This window comes from Strongylocentrotus purpuratus, unplaced genomic scaffold (genome assembly GCF_000002235.5).
Source record: "Strongylocentrotus purpuratus isolate Spur 01 unplaced genomic scaffold, Spur_5.0 spur5_scaffold_15, whole genome shotgun sequence".
Lineage (NCBI taxonomy): Eukaryota > Metazoa > Echinodermata > Echinoidea > Camarodonta > Strongylocentrotidae > Strongylocentrotus > Strongylocentrotus purpuratus.
Genome location: NW_022145600.1, coordinates 8463440 through 8482336, shown reverse-complemented (window position 1 = coordinate 8482336; position 18897 = coordinate 8463440). Strand labels below are relative to the sequence as shown.

General features: G+C 37.5%; 2 protein-coding genes across 2 annotated transcripts; both read left to right on the top strand.

Moving 5' to 3' along the window:
* The first annotated feature begins 4088 nt into the window (after positions 1 to 4088).
* LOC580443 lies at positions 4089 to 17007 on the top strand. The gene is made up of 14 exons (XM_030986452.1): positions 4089 to 4250; positions 5916 to 6063; positions 7002 to 7172; positions 7577 to 7725; positions 8146 to 8293; positions 9070 to 9257; positions 10906 to 11055; positions 11741 to 11888; positions 12818 to 12987; positions 13414 to 13560; positions 14804 to 14951; positions 15500 to 15864; positions 16535 to 16682; positions 17003 to 17007. The coding sequence occupies exons 1-14, from the start codon at positions 4089 to 4091 to the stop codon at positions 17005 to 17007; spliced, it is 2247 nt and encodes a 748-aa protein (XP_030842312.1).
* A 77-nt stretch (positions 17008 to 17084) lies between these two features.
* Positions 17085 to 18497, top strand: LOC115924267 (retinoschisin-like). The gene is made up of 2 exons (XM_030986376.1): positions 17085 to 17404; positions 18305 to 18497. Exons 1-2 carry the CDS (start codon positions 17105 to 17107, stop codon positions 18479 to 18481), a joined length of 477 nt encoding a protein of 158 aa, XP_030842236.1. The 5' UTR covers positions 17085 to 17104; the 3' UTR covers positions 18482 to 18497.
* The last annotated feature ends 400 nt before the right edge of the window (positions 18498 to 18897 follow it).

Genomic DNA, 18897 nt, shown 5'->3' with positions numbered 1-18897 from the left:
AAGAATTTAAACAAGATTATTATCTACTTTTAATGAGTCGAAATAGTTGATAATTGATATACTGTATCGTGTTGCTTGTCCATTCATGGCGTTTGCAATTCACAGCACGTGCTTCTTGAAAACAGTTCCATTTCAACTTCTTGACTTTAAGAAGACTGTTTTCTAGAAATTAATTCGTGGATATTGAAGAGGTGGTTTCTTTGGATGTAAAATGGACTATTCTTCAACGATCTATTTTATGATGTTTGTTGGTGTACTTCAATGCGCAGGTAAGCTTATTTGTTCTTATATCATAATACAGGATAAAGCAATTTAGACAATCAAAATAACAACGAAAGGCATTACATTTTTTGTCAATTTTGTCCCTTTTCATCATTAAACTATCGCTTTTATTCAGAGTACCTTTAATGTAGGTAATATCATAAAAATGTTCTCTGTATCCTTACTATTATAAGTATCATTACTATCATAAAATTGTTATTGTTATTAATATTTTAAAAATTATTATCTTTATACTTGTCATGTTAATGTATGTTATTATTATTGTTGTTTTTATTATTAACATTATTTTTGTCATTATTAGTAGTATTAATAGTAGTAGTAGTAGTAGTAGTAGTAGTAGTAGTAGTAGTAGTAGTAGTAGTAGTAGTAGTAGTAGTTTTTATTAGTATCATTATCGTAATTGATACTATCATTATTATTAGTATAGTATTATTATATTAATTAATATTACCAATATCGTTATAACCAACATCAAAATTATCATTGTTATTAAAATCATTTACAATAACAACAACAATTACATCAACAATTACTACAACGACAACAACTACTACTACGACTACTTTTACTACTACTACTACTACTACTACTACTGCTACTACTACTACCACTACTACTACTACTACTACTAAAACTGCTACTAATACTACTACTACTACTACTACTACTACTACTACTAATAATAATAATAATAATATTTAACTCTATTACTATTTAATCCGTGCGAAATACATATCCTCCTTTCTCTTCCGAAATTGCCCCCTGGATTCTTCTAATTCAACTCTTGCTTTCCCCGACACGGGGGTGTTTCACAAAGATCATAAGTCGAACTTCACTTTAAGTTGGACTTCAAATTTATGGAGAGCCATTTGTAGTCTTAAAATAAAATGTTTTCAAAAGCAAAAATTCAAGTATTTTAGACTTTTCATAAATTCCACATCAAGAACATGAAATCTCCTTGATAATAGAAAACATGAATGATTTGAATCAACCTTTTTATGCCTTTTAAAATAGCTTTACGAAATATTTTCTAAGATCCTAACGGTTTTCCATAATTGTTCAGTCCAACTTAGGGTTAAGTTCGACATAGGATCTTTGTGAAACACCCCCCTGTACATGGATTCTTGAATCTTGATCAATTAAAAGTTAAGTCCTGAAGACAGGAAGCAGTAAGTTACTTCAATCTGTCAACCATGCTCGATTAGAACGTGATAACTATGATAACAGTGTGATGATTATCCTCTTCCTTCTCGAATAGGAATCTTCATATTAATTTTTTACTCCTCATGCGAGAGGAAAATTGTTTGAGAATAAAAATTAATTGTGCGCGGCAGCAGGGGCGGCGATTTCTTTTCATGACCGGAGGAGGTGGGGGGGGGGGGGGGCGAAATGCAAGATTTTCTACAATATTTACCTGTCCAGTTTGAAGGATATTATGCGAGGGAGCATAGCGACCGATCGAGAATTTATTTTGCATTTTTACTAGTTTTAAACGCTGAACTCTTGGGCCCTCCAGAGCCTTAAAGTGTGTTGCAGTCTTTAGTCAGTATTTGCTATACTTTTTTTTTTTTTTTTTTTTTTTTTGGGGGGGGGGCACTTTTTTCAAATTTTCCAGGGGGGGGGGACGATCTCCCCTAAAATAAGAGGGGGACGTGTTCCCTCCCCCCGATCGCCGCCCCTGGTTCGCGGACTCTTATTCAATCAGCGGCTGTTTAGATTTAATTGAAAACATAACATTATGTACTGTGCCTCGTATTTTGATACTTTTAATTCTCTCTCTGTCTCTTTCTCTCTCTCTCTCTCTCTCTCTCTCTCTCTCTCTCTCTCTCTCTCTCTCTCTCTCTCTCCCTCCCTCTCTGGTCAAGTTTGATTAACTCTATCAAATAACAACGACCAACCTATTCTGCTGGTGGTGTCTGCCTGGAAAAAAATTATTTACCGGTTCAGTCTTTGCCGGGGAAAAAAGAGTTGTTTATCAAATTCAAAACCTTCAAATAGAAAAATTGACCTGATTGGTTGGAAATCATGATCTTTTGACACGTAAAATATGATATGATGACACATGTATAAACCGTGTGCTATATGGATTGACCTCTCTGGCCCTCCCCAATGTTATCTTTTAATTTAATCATGTAAGGTCTTGTATATCCTTTCATAACAATCTGTATCACATGACACATATTCATTACAATGACCCGTATATTTTACATTCACTGTTTAATGTTTCATGATAAAAACATTTATTTCTTCAACCATGGAATGGAGGGCGGGGGCGGGGGTAGGGGGCTGCGCTCTCCTTCCGAGAATTGAAATGACCAACATTCGGGCACAAATTGTAGGTTTTAGGCACACCTATCGCGGCATTGCGATGACAACATTACACTTCACTACGATAAAGTGCCCTTTTAACTGAATTTTAGGAACAGGAAAATTGGTATTCGGAGAAGCGACGCCAGCCCCTCCCACTCACTTTCGACCCCCCCCCCCCCCCTCCTCACACTTCGGTTAACTTTTATCCGTACTTGTTGACCACCATCCCAAAATATATAAAAACAGTCATTCTTACTTTAAAGGGGAAGTCTACCCTGAAATTAACAGGTCAGTGAAAGTTTTAGCAAAATCTATTTTAAATAAGAAAGTTATCAATCAAACACAAATTGGCAACTCCGTGACATATCTCCCGGCCTCCTGTTTGCTCTTTACTATTAAAATCAAAATGAGAAACTTATATTTTTCCAGCATAATTTTGTTCAATCATACACCTGCATCCTAAATATAATAATTGTAAATATGTTTTTGTACGACCCCTATATGGAACGAATCTATTATTATGTCATCAATAAGTGAGAAAATTAATGTTTATAACATTTTGTGTACATAGCAAACTGGAAAGGACCTCGCAAGATACGTCACAGTATTGTCGATTTGTGTTTCATCGATGACAACTAAAAAATTAATAACTTCCCTTTTTTTTTAAAGGATTTTGGTCAAACTTCCACTGACATATGCCTCTCATTTTCTGCTTCTATTAAAACCAACTTACCCTAGATCTTCAAGCTCTGGTATGTGCATGCATCGTATGTCGAGAGAACATGGTTATAATTAATTCTGGATTGTTTATCCTGCAGTTAATTGATTTTTGAAGGGGTAAAATAAAAACAACCTCACAAAAACTTGCTGGAAATCGTCTTCAATAATAACCACAACTCTCATTTGCATGTGACTTGTCTCGGGCATACCCACGTTAATTTCGTTTCTATGCTCATTACTCAGGCCCTATACATTTTCTACCAAAATCGTTTGGCACGTGTCATTTATTTGTAATCGTGAACATTCAGTCAGTGTAAGTTTTGTTGGATTCTGCGAGAATTTATTTTCTTTCATTACCAGAGCTCAAGCTTATCTTGAATATGAGGGTGGACTGTGATATGGTGTAATATTGAAGCCTTAAAAAAACATTACGCTTCAAAATGATCAAGAAGTGCCTCAAAAAAGTAAAAATCTTTGAGTGACCGGTTTTACTATACTCGTTTTCCCCAATAGACTGTAATGTTATAAAAACCGTTTGGCAAACCCAAATTTGGTTTCGATTTCCAATCATAAATATCTTCATAATCAGACGGGCGATCGGCTTGTAAAAGTCATGGAGTTCCTGACTGACTGACCTAAAGGTTTTTAATTATAATTGCAGCATGAGCTAAATCCAGGATTTTGTTTCAGAATCTGAGACAAAGTTACCGGATCCCTTTAACATCAAATCCATTTTCTTGTCAAATGAAGCTCGTCCGATGAACATATCAACGTGGATGGGATTGCTACACGATGGTATCCTCGATTCGTCCATCACAGCCTCATCCTGCTTGGATGCTTACTCATGCGTGACCAGGTCTCGACTAAATACCATGGCAACCAAGATGTATCGAGGGGCGTGGCTACCTCGAGTAGCGGACGAAAATCAATGGATTCAAGTATGAATGGTTATCGTTTCATGAATTATTAGTTTATCGATTTATGGATTGGTGTATTGAATAATCAATGACTAAAGTTGATGTAGAGGTGTCGTAGTCGAGTGGTTTAAGCAGTAGACCTGAAAACACGACACTAAAGTCATTTGGCAATGCATTAATCTACATTTACCTCTCGATACCCAGGAGAGAATTGTAGACCTGGTAGGATGACAAAAGCCTTTGTGTTAGTAATTGCAATATGCCGTTACGGTGATCGTATGGGCTTCTTGATGCAGATTTCAAGGCAGTGGGTCTTATTTTACAATGTTCTCTTTTGAAGTAACAAGTCTGTCTTATATACCTTTCTTCCTTCTCCGCCTATCTGACTGTCGTTTGCGCTGTCATTTTAATCTCTCTCTCTCTCTCTCTCTCTCTCTCTCTCTCTTTCTCTCTCTCTCTCTCTCTTTCTCTCTATCTCTTTCTCTCTCTCTTTCTCTCTCTCTCTCTTTCTCTCAATCTCTTTCTCTCTCTCTTTCTCTCTCTCTCTCTCTTTCTCTCTATCTCTTTCTCTCTCTCTTTCTCTCCCTACCGTCTTCCCCCCTTCTCAACTACACTCCCTTTTACGTTACGCCCTTCTAAACCCCTCTCGCGATCTGTTCCGCATGCGATATTTTCTCTTTCCCCGTTTTAAATGAATCATATTTTAACATTTCCGTTTTGACTTTCTTGCTCTTGTCTCGCTTACAACCATCGCCTACTCTTCGTTATGACGTCATCAACACTCCGCAGGTTGATTTCACGGGTAAATATCAGGTGATCGGTGTCATTACACAGGGTGAAGACGGAGGTCATGCCTTTGTGACGTCATACCTGGTATCTCACAGCAGTGACGGCTTGACTTGGATACCGGTATTTAGTCTACAACAAGGACGGGTAAAGCCATGCACTTTACAATCATATTTATATACGAAGATTTAATAAAAAATAATATAGGTTGAACATTTTTACATCCATGATACGCAATAACACAGAAACTTAGGATCAGATCTGTATCTCCGATAGATTTTTATGAATTTTTATCTATGACACTATCAAAACTATCAACACTAATCATCATTTATTTTTAGTATCATTATTGGTGTGACAAAATAATTACTTTTGTTATTATTGTTGGCTGTTTCATTATTATCGCCACTAAATATTGAACAAACAAACAAACGAGAAAACAAATCAAAATATTTCGTTATGCAACTTGTTGGAGTTGTTTTACAACTATTTTATCTGTTTTCTAAATAAATTTGTCATACAATAATTGCATAAAATTTTGTATGATAGCGTTCTATGATTACACTATTATATTAATAATAACACTGTATTCAAATGGCGAGTCCGGCCCATGAGTAAGTTGAATTGAATAAATAGAGAAAAATTAAACAAACAAAAATAAAGGTTTCATCAAAATCGGATGAGAAAAAAAAGTAATTTGTGATTTCTTTATGTTTTGCATAGTTTCATAAAACATTGATACATGTATGTAGCACGTAGGATGCATGTATGCAAATTAGCGAGTTAATGGTGCCATCCCCTCACTTTTCTCTTTCCGTTTTACAATTAACTTTAACACTTTCACTGTGATTATGCTTATTTGGTACGCCATTTAAATAGTTTGATAACAATGTGTTCTAGACATTCAGCGGTAACTTTGACACCTCAACGCCTGTGGCGAACGAGTTTTCTCCACCCTTCGTAGCTCGCTTCGTGAGGCTCGAACCCCAAACCTGGCACAATTACATCGCTCTCAGGCTGGAATTCTACATCAAAGGACCCGTTGCAGGTAAATCTAATGAAGCATGTTTCAAACTGACATTTCTAATTGTAATACATTTAAAATCTTACACCAATGGCAACTTTTGACCTGGGACGCAGATTTTTCTTCTTTTAAATTTCTTGTTAAAATGGGACAAGTTTATTTTTTACTGCCATCAAAGTTCAAGACTTGGGCTGCAATTTGGTTGTAAGAATTTACAGTACTTACATCGAATACTCATTCATGTGACGCAGGAATTCAATATTAAAGGTATTAATGATGGAGACTAGAAGTTAGTCTGTGGTGGATATAATTATGATTCCTTTTTAAGGAGAGGAGAGGGTACAAAGCCGAAAATCGATGGAGGGGGAATTATACGGGGAGGAGGGCACATAATACGGCCCATATTTGGTGTCTACTTTAAACAAATATATATTTGATAAGTTTTCATTGGTCCAATAATATTTTATATTCAACATTAACATAATACAAATATACAAAGAAGAAATCAAATGGATCTATAGTATATAGAATAGAAAACATCAGCGATCGTCAAATTACCACCCCCCCTCCCCCTCCCAGAAAAAAAGGATTTTAGTCAGCGTTCCAGTATCATCTGCTGAACTGCTTAAAAAGGATTATTTTCAAAAATTTCTGAAATTAAGCGCCATTTTTAATTGTGCCTATCTATTTTGTTGCGCTTTTCAGCGATTAACCTTTCTACCGTCTGAATAATGAACGTTGGTCATGTTTTCTGTAATCCTACATCTCCGAGGGACCTGGTAATGAGGATTAATGCCTTACCAAAGGGCACTAGCGCATCGACTTGATTTCGAACCCGGGTCACCGGATAACGAGACCATTGCTCTACCGACTGAGCTATCTCGAACCGGCTTGGCCAAACTCTCCTATTCAATGACATTGATTACTATGTTAATCATTTTCATTTTTACTTCTCATCGTAGATGCTATCGACACAGCCCGCCCTCTGGGGATGATGGACGGGCAGATTCCCGATGTCTTCATCTCCTCATCCTCTTGCCACTCTAAATATTTCTGCACACGGCACGCTCGTCTCAACTACCCCTCAGCTAGCTGGTTAGCTAACAGGAACGATTATGAACAGTGGATCAAAGGTAGAGAAATAACGAAATTGAATCAGAATATAATTCTTATTTCAAAGGGTTGAAATTAAATATAAATGTCTTGTGAATGTCGACCTTTTTGTCTCATATTTGCTTAGGATAACAAATGATTAATTAATGTTGCTATCATTATGATACGCAAGATGTTTTCCTAATAAAATAGTTGCTAAAATAAAATATGATAAAATCTATTAAAGTTTCGGAACATGTAGTCCTATACGTTTTCTCATTTTGTGTACGGATTGAAATTCTGGTAAATTTCCATTTCGCTAATTTGCCATTTTTAAAAGAAAAAAATGGTCCTTTGATTTACATAAGTATTCAGCGGTTACTATCGGAACATTACTCCTGCTTTTGGTGATTATGATTTAAAATACAGTCGTTTTTTTCTTTAGCTGACCTGCGCGCTGTGTACATAGTTCAAGGGGTCATCACGCAGGGTCAACCAAACTTTGACCAATGGGTGACACGTTTTACCATATCACACAGTCTAGACGGTAAAACATGGGCCAAGGTCAAAGATCATTGCACAAGTGAAACCAAGGTAAGTTCTTTTTTCCCCTTTTTCCGGTGACCGCCAAATTTTGCGTTCCTTAAAATAAACAAAATTACGCGCCTCATGCCCCATGCTATGATATCACACCCAAATATCACCCATAAATTTACGCTTTCCCTTTTTACAGAGTTTTGTTTACTTCTGCCCCCCCCCCCTTTCCCTCCCCCTCCTACAATAGGATCCTAGATTCGCCACCAGAAGTGCTTTTCGGATGACTGTAGTTGGAAGTCGTCCCATAATCAAAACTGAATGATTTTTTTTCTTTGGTTCTGTCTAATGAAAGTAGAAAACATAGGTTTAAAAAGAAGATATTTTATATTTCTTCGCCTTACAGTTATTCAATTATCAAAATATAAAAACAAGTTGGCTTTTCATGTGCATAACTATTTTCTTTTTTCTGTTCTGTAGACGTTTGTCGGCAATCACGATAGCAGAACGCCGATCGTCAACTTTTTCGATCGAGATTTTAAGGCACGATTAGTCCGCCTCGAACCCAAGTCATGGTACGGTCATATCTCTATGAGGTTTGAGGTCATGGGCAAAGGACCAATCGCAGGTAAGATCCCCATTTAAACAAATTATACCCAAGGGCTATTAAGAGCACACTTTCCTTGGGAAGGGGAAGGGGTGTAACGGGGGGGGGGGAGGGGAGGGGAGGGACAGACTTGTCTTGCCTTCTTGCCTGAATATCAACATTCCAGGATCTAAATTTCTAAAAATAATAAGACGTTAATGTAGTGAAAATTTAATTTCATAAGAAAAAATATCAGATAAGATATCATATTTGCTGGCGTATGAGATAGTTGCCCGAATATATTTGTTGGAGTTTATGGAGAGGGTTATCGGCGGGGTAGCCCATATCGCTTACGACGATAACTTTAGCTATCTCCTTGTTTACTAATTGGGAGTTGCATATCAAGATATCTTCTTCTTCTTCTTTTTCTTTTTCTTCTTCTTTTTCATCTTCTTCTCATTTTCTCGTTTTTTCTTCTTCTTTTTTTCTTCTTCTTCCTCTTCTTCTTCTTCTTCTTCTTCTTCTTCTTCTTCTTCTTATTCTTTTTCTTCTTCTTCTTCTTCTTCTTCTTCTTCTTCTTCTTCTTCTTCTTCTTCTTCTTCTTCTTCTTCTTCTTCTTCTTCTTCTTCTTCTTCTTCTTCTTCTTCTTGTAATCTTCAAAGGGATATGCAGTCATTCACGAAACGAGAGATGGGCGGAAAGCCAATATAAAATTTCATTAATGTATTATCATTTACATTTTAAAATATTTTTGTTATAATGTTTGATAGATGACCCTAGTGTTCACGAAGTTTATCTCAATTTCCTTGAACATTCAGAGCATATGTTTGAATCTATGGAGCTAGGGGTAGAACATCGCCATGCCCGCCTCTACAGTATGACAGCATCTAGTTGTCATGACCACCGACATTGCGCAGACCATGCTAGGTTGAACCAAGCGAGCTGGAGTGCCGAACTCCGAGGCGCTTGGATGCCGAAAAGAGACGACAGAAAACAATGGGTCCAGGTGAAAGTTTGATCTTGATTTTATTTTGATTTTATTCCTGCATTTTCCAAATATAATAACTGAATAACAAAGAACATATATAAACGTAAGGTATAATACAAAATATACAAACAATAATAACTTTATGTCAAAATGTTTTTTTTTGTACATATTGTAGGCCTACATAATAACGAAATTTAATATTTCTATAACATATTAATATAAATTTAAAGTATTATCAAATCTATCTGTTGAAAAAGTGCAGGAGACCGCAATCATAAGCGATGCTTGACTAGGATGGCGTCCTACAAAATTAAAAAAAAAAAAAAAATCAACACGAGGATCAATAAAACTGTTTACCAACATTTCAAATAATATGGATGTTTTTTTTCTTCCTGGGGACCTATTGAGGAGGTAGTCCATTAAACTGTTATTAATGAGTGAACTGTACAACACTTGGAATCTAGTCTACAGACCTTCACTAATGCTATATCAGGCAATCCTCAGGAAAGTTAACGGGTTGTCAAGAACAACTTTTCTTTAAACAGTATGCATACAATTTGAATATGTTAGTAAATCGGTCTTTTAACGTTTCTTCCACACGCACGTAGCTGACAATGTGCTCCGCGGTAATGTTATTCTTTTTAATATTATTTTTACTAGCCAAATACCTAATTACATTCTTAGACCAAACATGCCCCTAGCCCTAAACCCAGCCCTAACCTGAAGCAAAAACAATCCTAACCATATAGATCTTTTAAGAAATAAAGTCAATTATCAAGTGTCGCCAAAACGTCGGATCCCCTTAGTATTTATGTTGCTGTGACATCAGAGAAGAAACAAAAACCCAACGAGTTCAAGCGTTGATGATTTTGTGTGAAAAGTTTTGTTTTGAAGATCACGATGTAACAGTTCATTTTGCTAATATTTGTTATTGTTTTTATGAAAAAGTATTGGAAAATCTTTATTGTGTTCTTCATCCCTTTTTTTGTTGTTGTTGCCTATTTCTATCTCTTCTCTCTCGTTTCCCAGTCAAACTCTATTTTATAAGTGTAATTCGATCAGTGTACTTGGTGAATTATCTTCTGAATGATTGAATTGTTCCTGAATTGACATTCTCATTTACTGTATATAAATCCAAGTAACTACAGCTGCATTTTTAATATGTGTTTGTTGTTGTTGGATTTCGGCTTTCTGTTCATTCTTGCAATTCACTCTGATGAGTACATGACGAAAAACTTTGGTCTGTCTGTATTCGTTGCTAATCTTTGATTTGTTAGTATCACCCATCTCTTGAAATGCTTGTTAATAAATCACAATGAATTCATTTCCTCCGGGGGGGGGGGGTAATCATATTTTAGGACGTACGGGGGTGTGCCGCTCTAATGGGTTACTTTTTCATTAAAATCCCTAGACATGGGTCCCACTTTTAACAAAAAAAATCATTAAAAATGGGTCCGTTTTTTCTAAAATTTTCGGGGGTTTGCCATGCAAACACCCGAAAAAAAACACCCGAAAATTGTGGGAAATGGGTCTTTTTTCGAGAAAAATGCCCCTGAATGACCCCTAATAATGGGTAGGGGTTTCGAGGCTTGAGCGGTATACCCCCCAACCAAACCAAATCTGAGTATCCCCTCGGGCATTTCCTATCCTCGATCCTCACTTTCAGGTCGATCTCTCTCATCCATACCTCATCACTGGCATCGTGACAAAAGGGATGCAAGGAACTCATAAATGGGTATCATCTTTCCTCGTCTCCCATAGCAACAATGGGCGTGACTACGAGCCTCTCAGAGATAAATGTTGTGAAGAACCGGAGGTACATGTAAATTAATTATAGATTTATGTATATTAATAACTTTTTATTTTATTTATTTCTTTATTTTGTAAATATCTTGAGAAAATAGCAATTCTGGATAATGAAATATGATCTCAAATGAAATCTTTCCTTGAAAATTCAACTCGGAGTTCATTATGTTTATTGCCTATGAAGATGATGTTTAGTTACGAATACCTTTTTAGGAAAAGATTTTTTGCATCATTGTATAAACATCTGTGTAGACTAGCAATCTTGGATAATTAAAAAATGATGAATGATCTTGATTGCTTTCTTTCATATGACATTTCAAACCGGATTAAGTTGATCACGTTCATTGTCTCTGAAGATGATGTCCTGTATCCAAATGACCGACACCCTTTGAGGAAAGTGGATTTTAAAGCCCCACTGTATTACTTGTTGCTACTTGCTCCCTCTATATAGAAAACAATGCCTAATCGGTGACTATTGGACTCCCATGATTATCTTTTTCTTATGTTAATATTGAGAGCTGAGTTGATGAGAAAGCCACCTGTCAATAACACCCTGCATGGGTGGTCTCATCCCTCCTTGCCAAACTAGTACAGACGGCCTTTAAGAATCAGTTTTGTAAGATCTGTAACGAATAGCAATCATGGATTATATAATAATTAATGCCGCTTCCTTTCATATTTTACATTTCAAACAGGATTTCATAGCCAATGATGATGATAGTACCCAGGTGACAAACACATTCCATCCTCCCTTCACGGCTCGCTATGTACGTATCTACCCTGTTTCATGGGTCGAGAGGATCGCATTGAGGTTCGAACTCCTCGGTGTCAAATTGACAAACGGTAATGTCAAATACAGTCATATATCTTATTGTTATAATTTATTTGTCACAAGTCTTGTTGTGGCAGCTTGGTAGCCTCCGTCGAAATCCTTTCTTTCTACAAAAATGGCCCCTCGTTAGCTTCTGTAAGAGAACTTAATGCGTGTTTTATAATCTTTTGGAAATGTTCCAACAGCCACTGATAAAGATTTCTTTTATTTAAGAAAAAGGGACGCCTGCAAAAGTGTGATTGTATATAATTGGAATTACCCTCCCCCCCCCAAAAAAAAAAAAAAATATGAAGATATATATAGGCCTATATATATATATATATATATATATATATATATATATATATATATATATATATATATATATATATATAACAATTTAAATATATACAGTAGGCCTAAATATCTAGATAATATATATTTTTTTAATGGCAAGGGCGTCTGCTTTATGTCACCTCTTGATTATCCCGCATCTGCCATTGCATGGGCAAGGGGAGGATGACTCGAATCTTAATAGTTAGAGGTCCATCGGGGACTCGAACCCCATCCCCCAATCCCGCCCCCTGTCACTACGACACGAGGTGTCACAGTAGAACAATCGAATTCGAACGGTTTAAATTGATTTGAATATTTCTGGAGGTTACCTTTGTTTTGTCCTGAATGTAAAACAATTGTGACTAGCACCTTATATACATGACATATAAATCCTTTGTCGCGATGAATTACAAACAGTGGGATTTTTGAAAGTGGAATTGATCTCGGGGTGAATGATTTACTTCATAGAATATGGGACAGAGAGTAGTGGGATTCCATGGTCGCCAACGTCTTAGGACATGGCACCCCGCATGGCACGTAAGGAAGAAGAATGACTCAATATCTAGTAGTAGTAGTACTCGATTAATTAGGATCCTTTTTATTACCAATGTCCATGGTTGTATAGGTGAAGCGATGATAACTCGACCACTGGGGCTGGAAGACCGACGCATTGCCGACTCTCAACTCAGCGCCTCGTCGTGCTGGAATACGATCCAGTGCGCGAACACGGCCAGGCTATTCAACGAATACCAAGCATGGTCACCGAAGAAAACCGATAAAAACCCATGGATCCAGGTAAACAAACTGACAGACTGATAAATAAACCAAAAAAATAAACGTACATACAAACTTGATTCGGTGTGCGAACACGGCTATACAATAACTACCAAGAATGGTCACCGAAAAAGTGATAAAAAAACCACCGATCCAAATAAACAAACAGACAAACTGATAAATAACCAAAACTAAAAAGTTTGGATGCAGTTAGATAGATAAATAGACAGACAGATATATAAACAAATAAGCAAATCAACCAACCAACTAACCAATCAACCAATCAAACAAACGAGCACAAATAAATCAACGTAAACAAACGTTTCGGTGATGTGGGGGAATAGATATAGTATATCGATATCATGAAAATGACTGGATTTCATGTGTACATGCATTTTACATCCTTTCATTTTACTTTCGTGTTTTTGTTTAAATCTCCAATGTTAGGTTGACTTGCGCCAGTCGTTTCGTCTAGAAGCTGTACTAACTCAAGGTCGCGACAATGCTGATAATTGGATACAGACTTTCTTGGTGACGTACAGTTTAGATGGTTACTCCTGGACATACAGTCTAGGAAATGATGGACAACCACAGGTATGAAGATTAACGCAGAAGGTACTCTTAATATGAAATCGAAGCATTTGCTACATGAATATTGTCTACAAAATAGATCGTAGCTATCATTACCTTTTTTAAACAGAATTCCCCTATCACGATCTGACCGACCTTTTTTTAAAGGTGGGGGGGGGGGGGGGGGGGGGTTGAACTTAGAAAATAGATTATCGTAATACAATACCTCGTTTAAATGATTACTATGATGACTTTCGTAACGGTGACGATGTCGATGGCAAAGATGATGATGATGATGATGATGATGATGATGGTGATGACGTCAAGCTGACGTTGGACAAGAAGACGAAATATGAAATATTAGAATTATATAATCTTAAACGTTTTGTTTCCATCACCCAAATGTCTAATTTATGAGATGCTTACCTTTCGCTACCTTGCCCCAGAGAAGTTAGCCTTAAGTTATACCAAAAAAAAGAATTTGAGCGAAATTGGATTTATTCAATACATACATTTCTTTTCAATCGATGACAAGTTAAAGTCGAAAGGTAATTAGGTACGATGGATTAAGGATATCCGACATCTTCAATGTCAACATTATAATTATCCTTCATCTTGATTTCCTCTGATCTTCACCACATTTTATTTAGAGGGTAGTTTTCCTGATGAAGGATTATGCTTGCCTTAAACCATCTCATAATTTACTCGAAATTGTAAGTTGACTATTTAGTGGACTGAGCTGATATGCTCGGATAACTTGTCATCTCGTCCTAAATAAGTATATATTATAATAATCCTGTATCTGGATTTCATCACTTCTCGGTGCATGGCACTCTTGAACTTCTTCATGATTGCCATGACATTGCCAAGGAATGCATCATTGGTTATGGTAACAATTTATGATTATGATCAATGGTTTAATACGGCCCCAGACAAAGAGAAGGCACTGGTATCATGGGGGGGGGGGGTATATACCATTCTTACGCGATGAAATGTCCTTTGACAGCGCCACTGATTAAGCGCGTGGTTGTGGAAAGGGGTCCTAGCATATACTTCCTCTTTTTTTCTCGTTCTAGTAATTCAATATTAACGATTAAAGTTCTATTGTCCATAATGATGTGATACATTGTAATATAGAAATTTGATCTCCATTTGTTCCCCATCTCTCAGCAGATATTATATAACAATCCTCTGATTATTCTATGATTTCTTGAAGATATGTGAAATATAAAAACTCTCTCCTTTGGTGTTTGTATTTTATGTTGAGATATTTCACAGCAATCAGGATCGGAATAGTCTGGTCGTCAACCCCTTCATGCCGGCATTCGTCGCCCGATTCGTCCGTATCGAGCCGCTATCCTGGCACCATCATATCTCATTGAGGTTTGAACTGTTTGGAGCTGGTCCTATTCCAGGTAGAGTATAACTGAATATGGTCGAACCATACCCGACTTAATGCATACCACTTAGATAGCGAACCATACCCGACTAGATGCATAACACTTATATAGATATTAGGAATGAATTAAAACGTGATAATTCACCAATTCCTTTGCTCTTTACTAATTTCACTATATCTCCTTCCAAAATAGCATAATTAATTGTTCATATCCTTACCAACTTTTGTGATTTTTTAAAAAAGTGTATGAAAAATTGACTTGTCCCGATTTATGTTTCTTGAGAATGTGAAATATTAAAGGTCTAAATGTATTTGACAATAATCAATGGCACATAGGGGCTGCACTTTTCGGTAATTTATATTGTTCTTCTTTTCAGTTTGTTTCGTTCCTTTTAATTTGCTTCTTTAAGAACTATAATTTTCCTATTTTCATCTCATCCTTCTCCATCTCTGACTCCATTTTCGGCTTTCCTTTTGCACATCCCCATCTCCTCTTTTTTGATTGATCAAAATTACATAGTCTTGACATCATTTCTTCCAATTTTTCTTGTAAATCTTTGGCAGTAATACCGAATACCCTGGGCCTCGAGGATTATCGTATAGCGGATTCAGAACTCCAAGCATCCAGTTGCAACAACGATCGTCACTGCGCGAATCACGCGCGTCTCAACTTCGCCGGCGAGGACGAACAAGGTGGAACCCCGAGTAACTCGGTGACGTCATCGGGGAAACTCCCCGGAGCGTGGATACCGCGGTACAACGACCACAACCAATGGGTGGGGGTGGATCTCGTCGAGAAATACCGGGTGGTTGGGGTCATCACGCAAGGACGGGAAGACGCTGACCAATGGGTGACGTCATTTGCGGTGTCGTACAGCATGGATAACGAGGCGTGGTCGTTCATTGGAGATTGCGATCGCGAAGAAAAGGTATATAATTTATGGCACAATCAGTGACGTAGACTAGCGTGGGCCCAGCCATTGACGGGGGTCTCTGGTGTTGGGGAGAGGATAGAACACGTCTCCCTAAATCGGGATGAATGTGGGACAAGGCCATGAAATGGGATGTGTTTAAGATGGAAAGGGGATTGTATTCTTCTTAATGTTCTGTTCTCCCCTCTCTTAAATCTCCCTCTCACACACTCGTTGTATTTTCTTGTAGCCCTTTGATTGAGTGAAGGCACGTGCCCCCATGCCCCCTCCCCCGTATCTACGCCCTTTGCATTATGAAGTAGGCTAATGTTAGATATTCCAACATTTAATCCCAATACTTTAGACAAGAAATAAAATCCTAGTTGTCGGATTTTACACTTTATTTAGTTTACTTCACCATGATGATACAGGCATTTGTAGTTTATGCAATTTTCAGTTTCAGTTCAGTTGATTAAAAAACACATGGCATAGCAATCATGACGAACAAACATGATCCTAATTGAGACCCCAAAAAGCAATGCTTGTGAGTGGGGCCACTGGGAAGGATGGACCTCTCAATCCCGGCGGATTTGCAAAGAGACCAACGTGTTTCAAGGATCTGCGCAATTCAAAACATGAAAGATGGTAGGATACGATTTACGTTTTACCATTTTATTCACGATCTTAGATCTACCGGGGTAACCACGATCGCTCAACCCCAATCATCAACTTGTTCGAGACGCCTCTCCTGGCTCGCTCCGTCAGGGTTCATCCGAAGAGATGGACCAGGCACATCGCCCTCCGACTCGAACTCCTCGGCAATGGCCCAGTCGCAGGTAGGATATATGATCGGATATGGTTGGTTGATAATATTATAAGTAGTATTGGTAATAATACTGATACTACTACTACTACTACTACTACTACTACTACTACTACGACCACGATGACGACGACGACTACTACTACTTCTACTACTACTACTACTACTACTACTACTACTACTACTACTACTAATAATAATAATACTGCTACTACTACTACTACTACTACTACTACTACTAGTACTCCTTCTTCTTATTATTTTACTGCTTCTAATAATACGCCATCTAATGCCATCGCTACGAAGTTAAATTGACTATTATTATAAACGTAGTTTAAATCTTAAAATCATTCGATTTGACGGGGGTTTTTTTTCTTCCAATTTTTGAATCCTTTTCATTTTACAGAAGTGGGGATCGACGCGAACAAGCTGGGAATGGAAAGCGGTCGGATCGCCGACACTAGTATCGCGGCATCGACCTGCATCAGCGACGATGCTTACTGCTCCGAGTCGGCGAGACTCAACCGCGAGGTCGGGGGATGGGTGCCCCTCATCAACGACTTCGCACAATGGATACAGGTCGATCTCATGGCCGTGTACCGCGTGACCGGGGTCATCACGCAGGGGCGGAGTGATGCCCCGCACTGGGTCACGCGTTTTACTGTCTGGACAAGCCGGGAAGGCAAGGGGAAGTGGACCCCAGTGACCGAATCGACCTGTGGAGAAGTCAAAGAGGTTATGAATTAAATAATTATTATATGTTTTTTTTTCTCTTCAAATGAAAACCAAGGATTTCATACGCTGTGTTTGACGAAATTAATCAATTTGTAATTACTAAACATGAATTCATGTACAATAGGCTCTAAATACAATTATATATATGCACATACTTTTCAGTAGTTTGGTACAGTGTATCATTTCTTTCCATTAAAAAAAAAAGGCAAAAAAGTTATCCTATTTTTGTCTTAGTGCAAATGAGATTTGTTTTCAGCACAGTACAATATATATTATAATACTTAAAACGTAGTTCAACTTGTTATGAAAATGCATGCTTTGTAGAATTAATGACAATTAACAATTTTTGAAGAATAATTTTTGAAGAAAAAAAAAGATGAATATTATTACTAACAGATCTTTTTGATGATAATGATAACAATAAATTTATTTAGCGCAGATACTATATCAAGTTAATCTACTGCGCTTAATAAAAGATATCCTAATTATTATTACCCCGGCTGTAGCTGAGCTGCCATGATGAGGCGCTAAATCTTCAAGTTCAAGGAATTAAATTCCTGCCAGGTACCCATTATATAATATATCACCTGGGTTGAGTGTGGCAAATGTAGGTCAATGTCTTGCCAAAGGACATTAGTGCCGCGGTGGGACTCGAACCGCGGACCTTGTGACTTTGATGAAGCCTACGGTGTTTCCCGCCTTGATGCTTCAACCGTATGACCTCGGTATAGAACCCCCATTTCCCATAAACTGCAAAGTCGTGTATTCAATTTTCGGATTCGTCCGAAAATCATGTTATATGTTTTTTAATAAATCTAACGCTCGAACTATATCGTGATCATTATGTTCTCTATTTGTCATAATATTGAATGAAGCACACTTTGACTTTTTTTTTCACAGATCAAAATCTTCACGGGTAATTGCGACCAGTCGACTCACTTCACCAACCGGTTCAGCCCGCCCATCCTGGCCCGCTACATCCTGCTCGCCCCTGTAGCATGGCACGCGCACATCGCACTCAGATTCGAACTGCTTGGCGAAGGCCCTTTCATGCTACCCGACATAGCAGTGCACTGACCTAATTTTCATCACCGATGAGAAAAAGACACTATATTATTTCATACTGGCTGGGTATAACTGCTCCCCTTTTGCCTAATAGGTATATAGTTATATCAACTGAGGACGAATGCTGAACCCCACTCCTGCCTAGAAAAGTCGAAATGGCAGTCAATCCTATCTTATTGGCTTCCTTTCTTTAAAGGCCACCTATCTATAGTGGCTATAATTTTATCTTTCTCGACAGAGGGGGTAAATATTTATCCCTAACATTGAGATTTCTGCATCTTGCACTCCCACTTGTGGATATATACTTCTGTAATTTCATTCATTTAGTTTGTTTTAATCGCTGACAGATTTTCGTTTTGTTGAAGTAATTATATGTGACAATTTAATTTGTGCGTTTCTTGTAAAACTTTTATGGAGCCAGGCCTCCA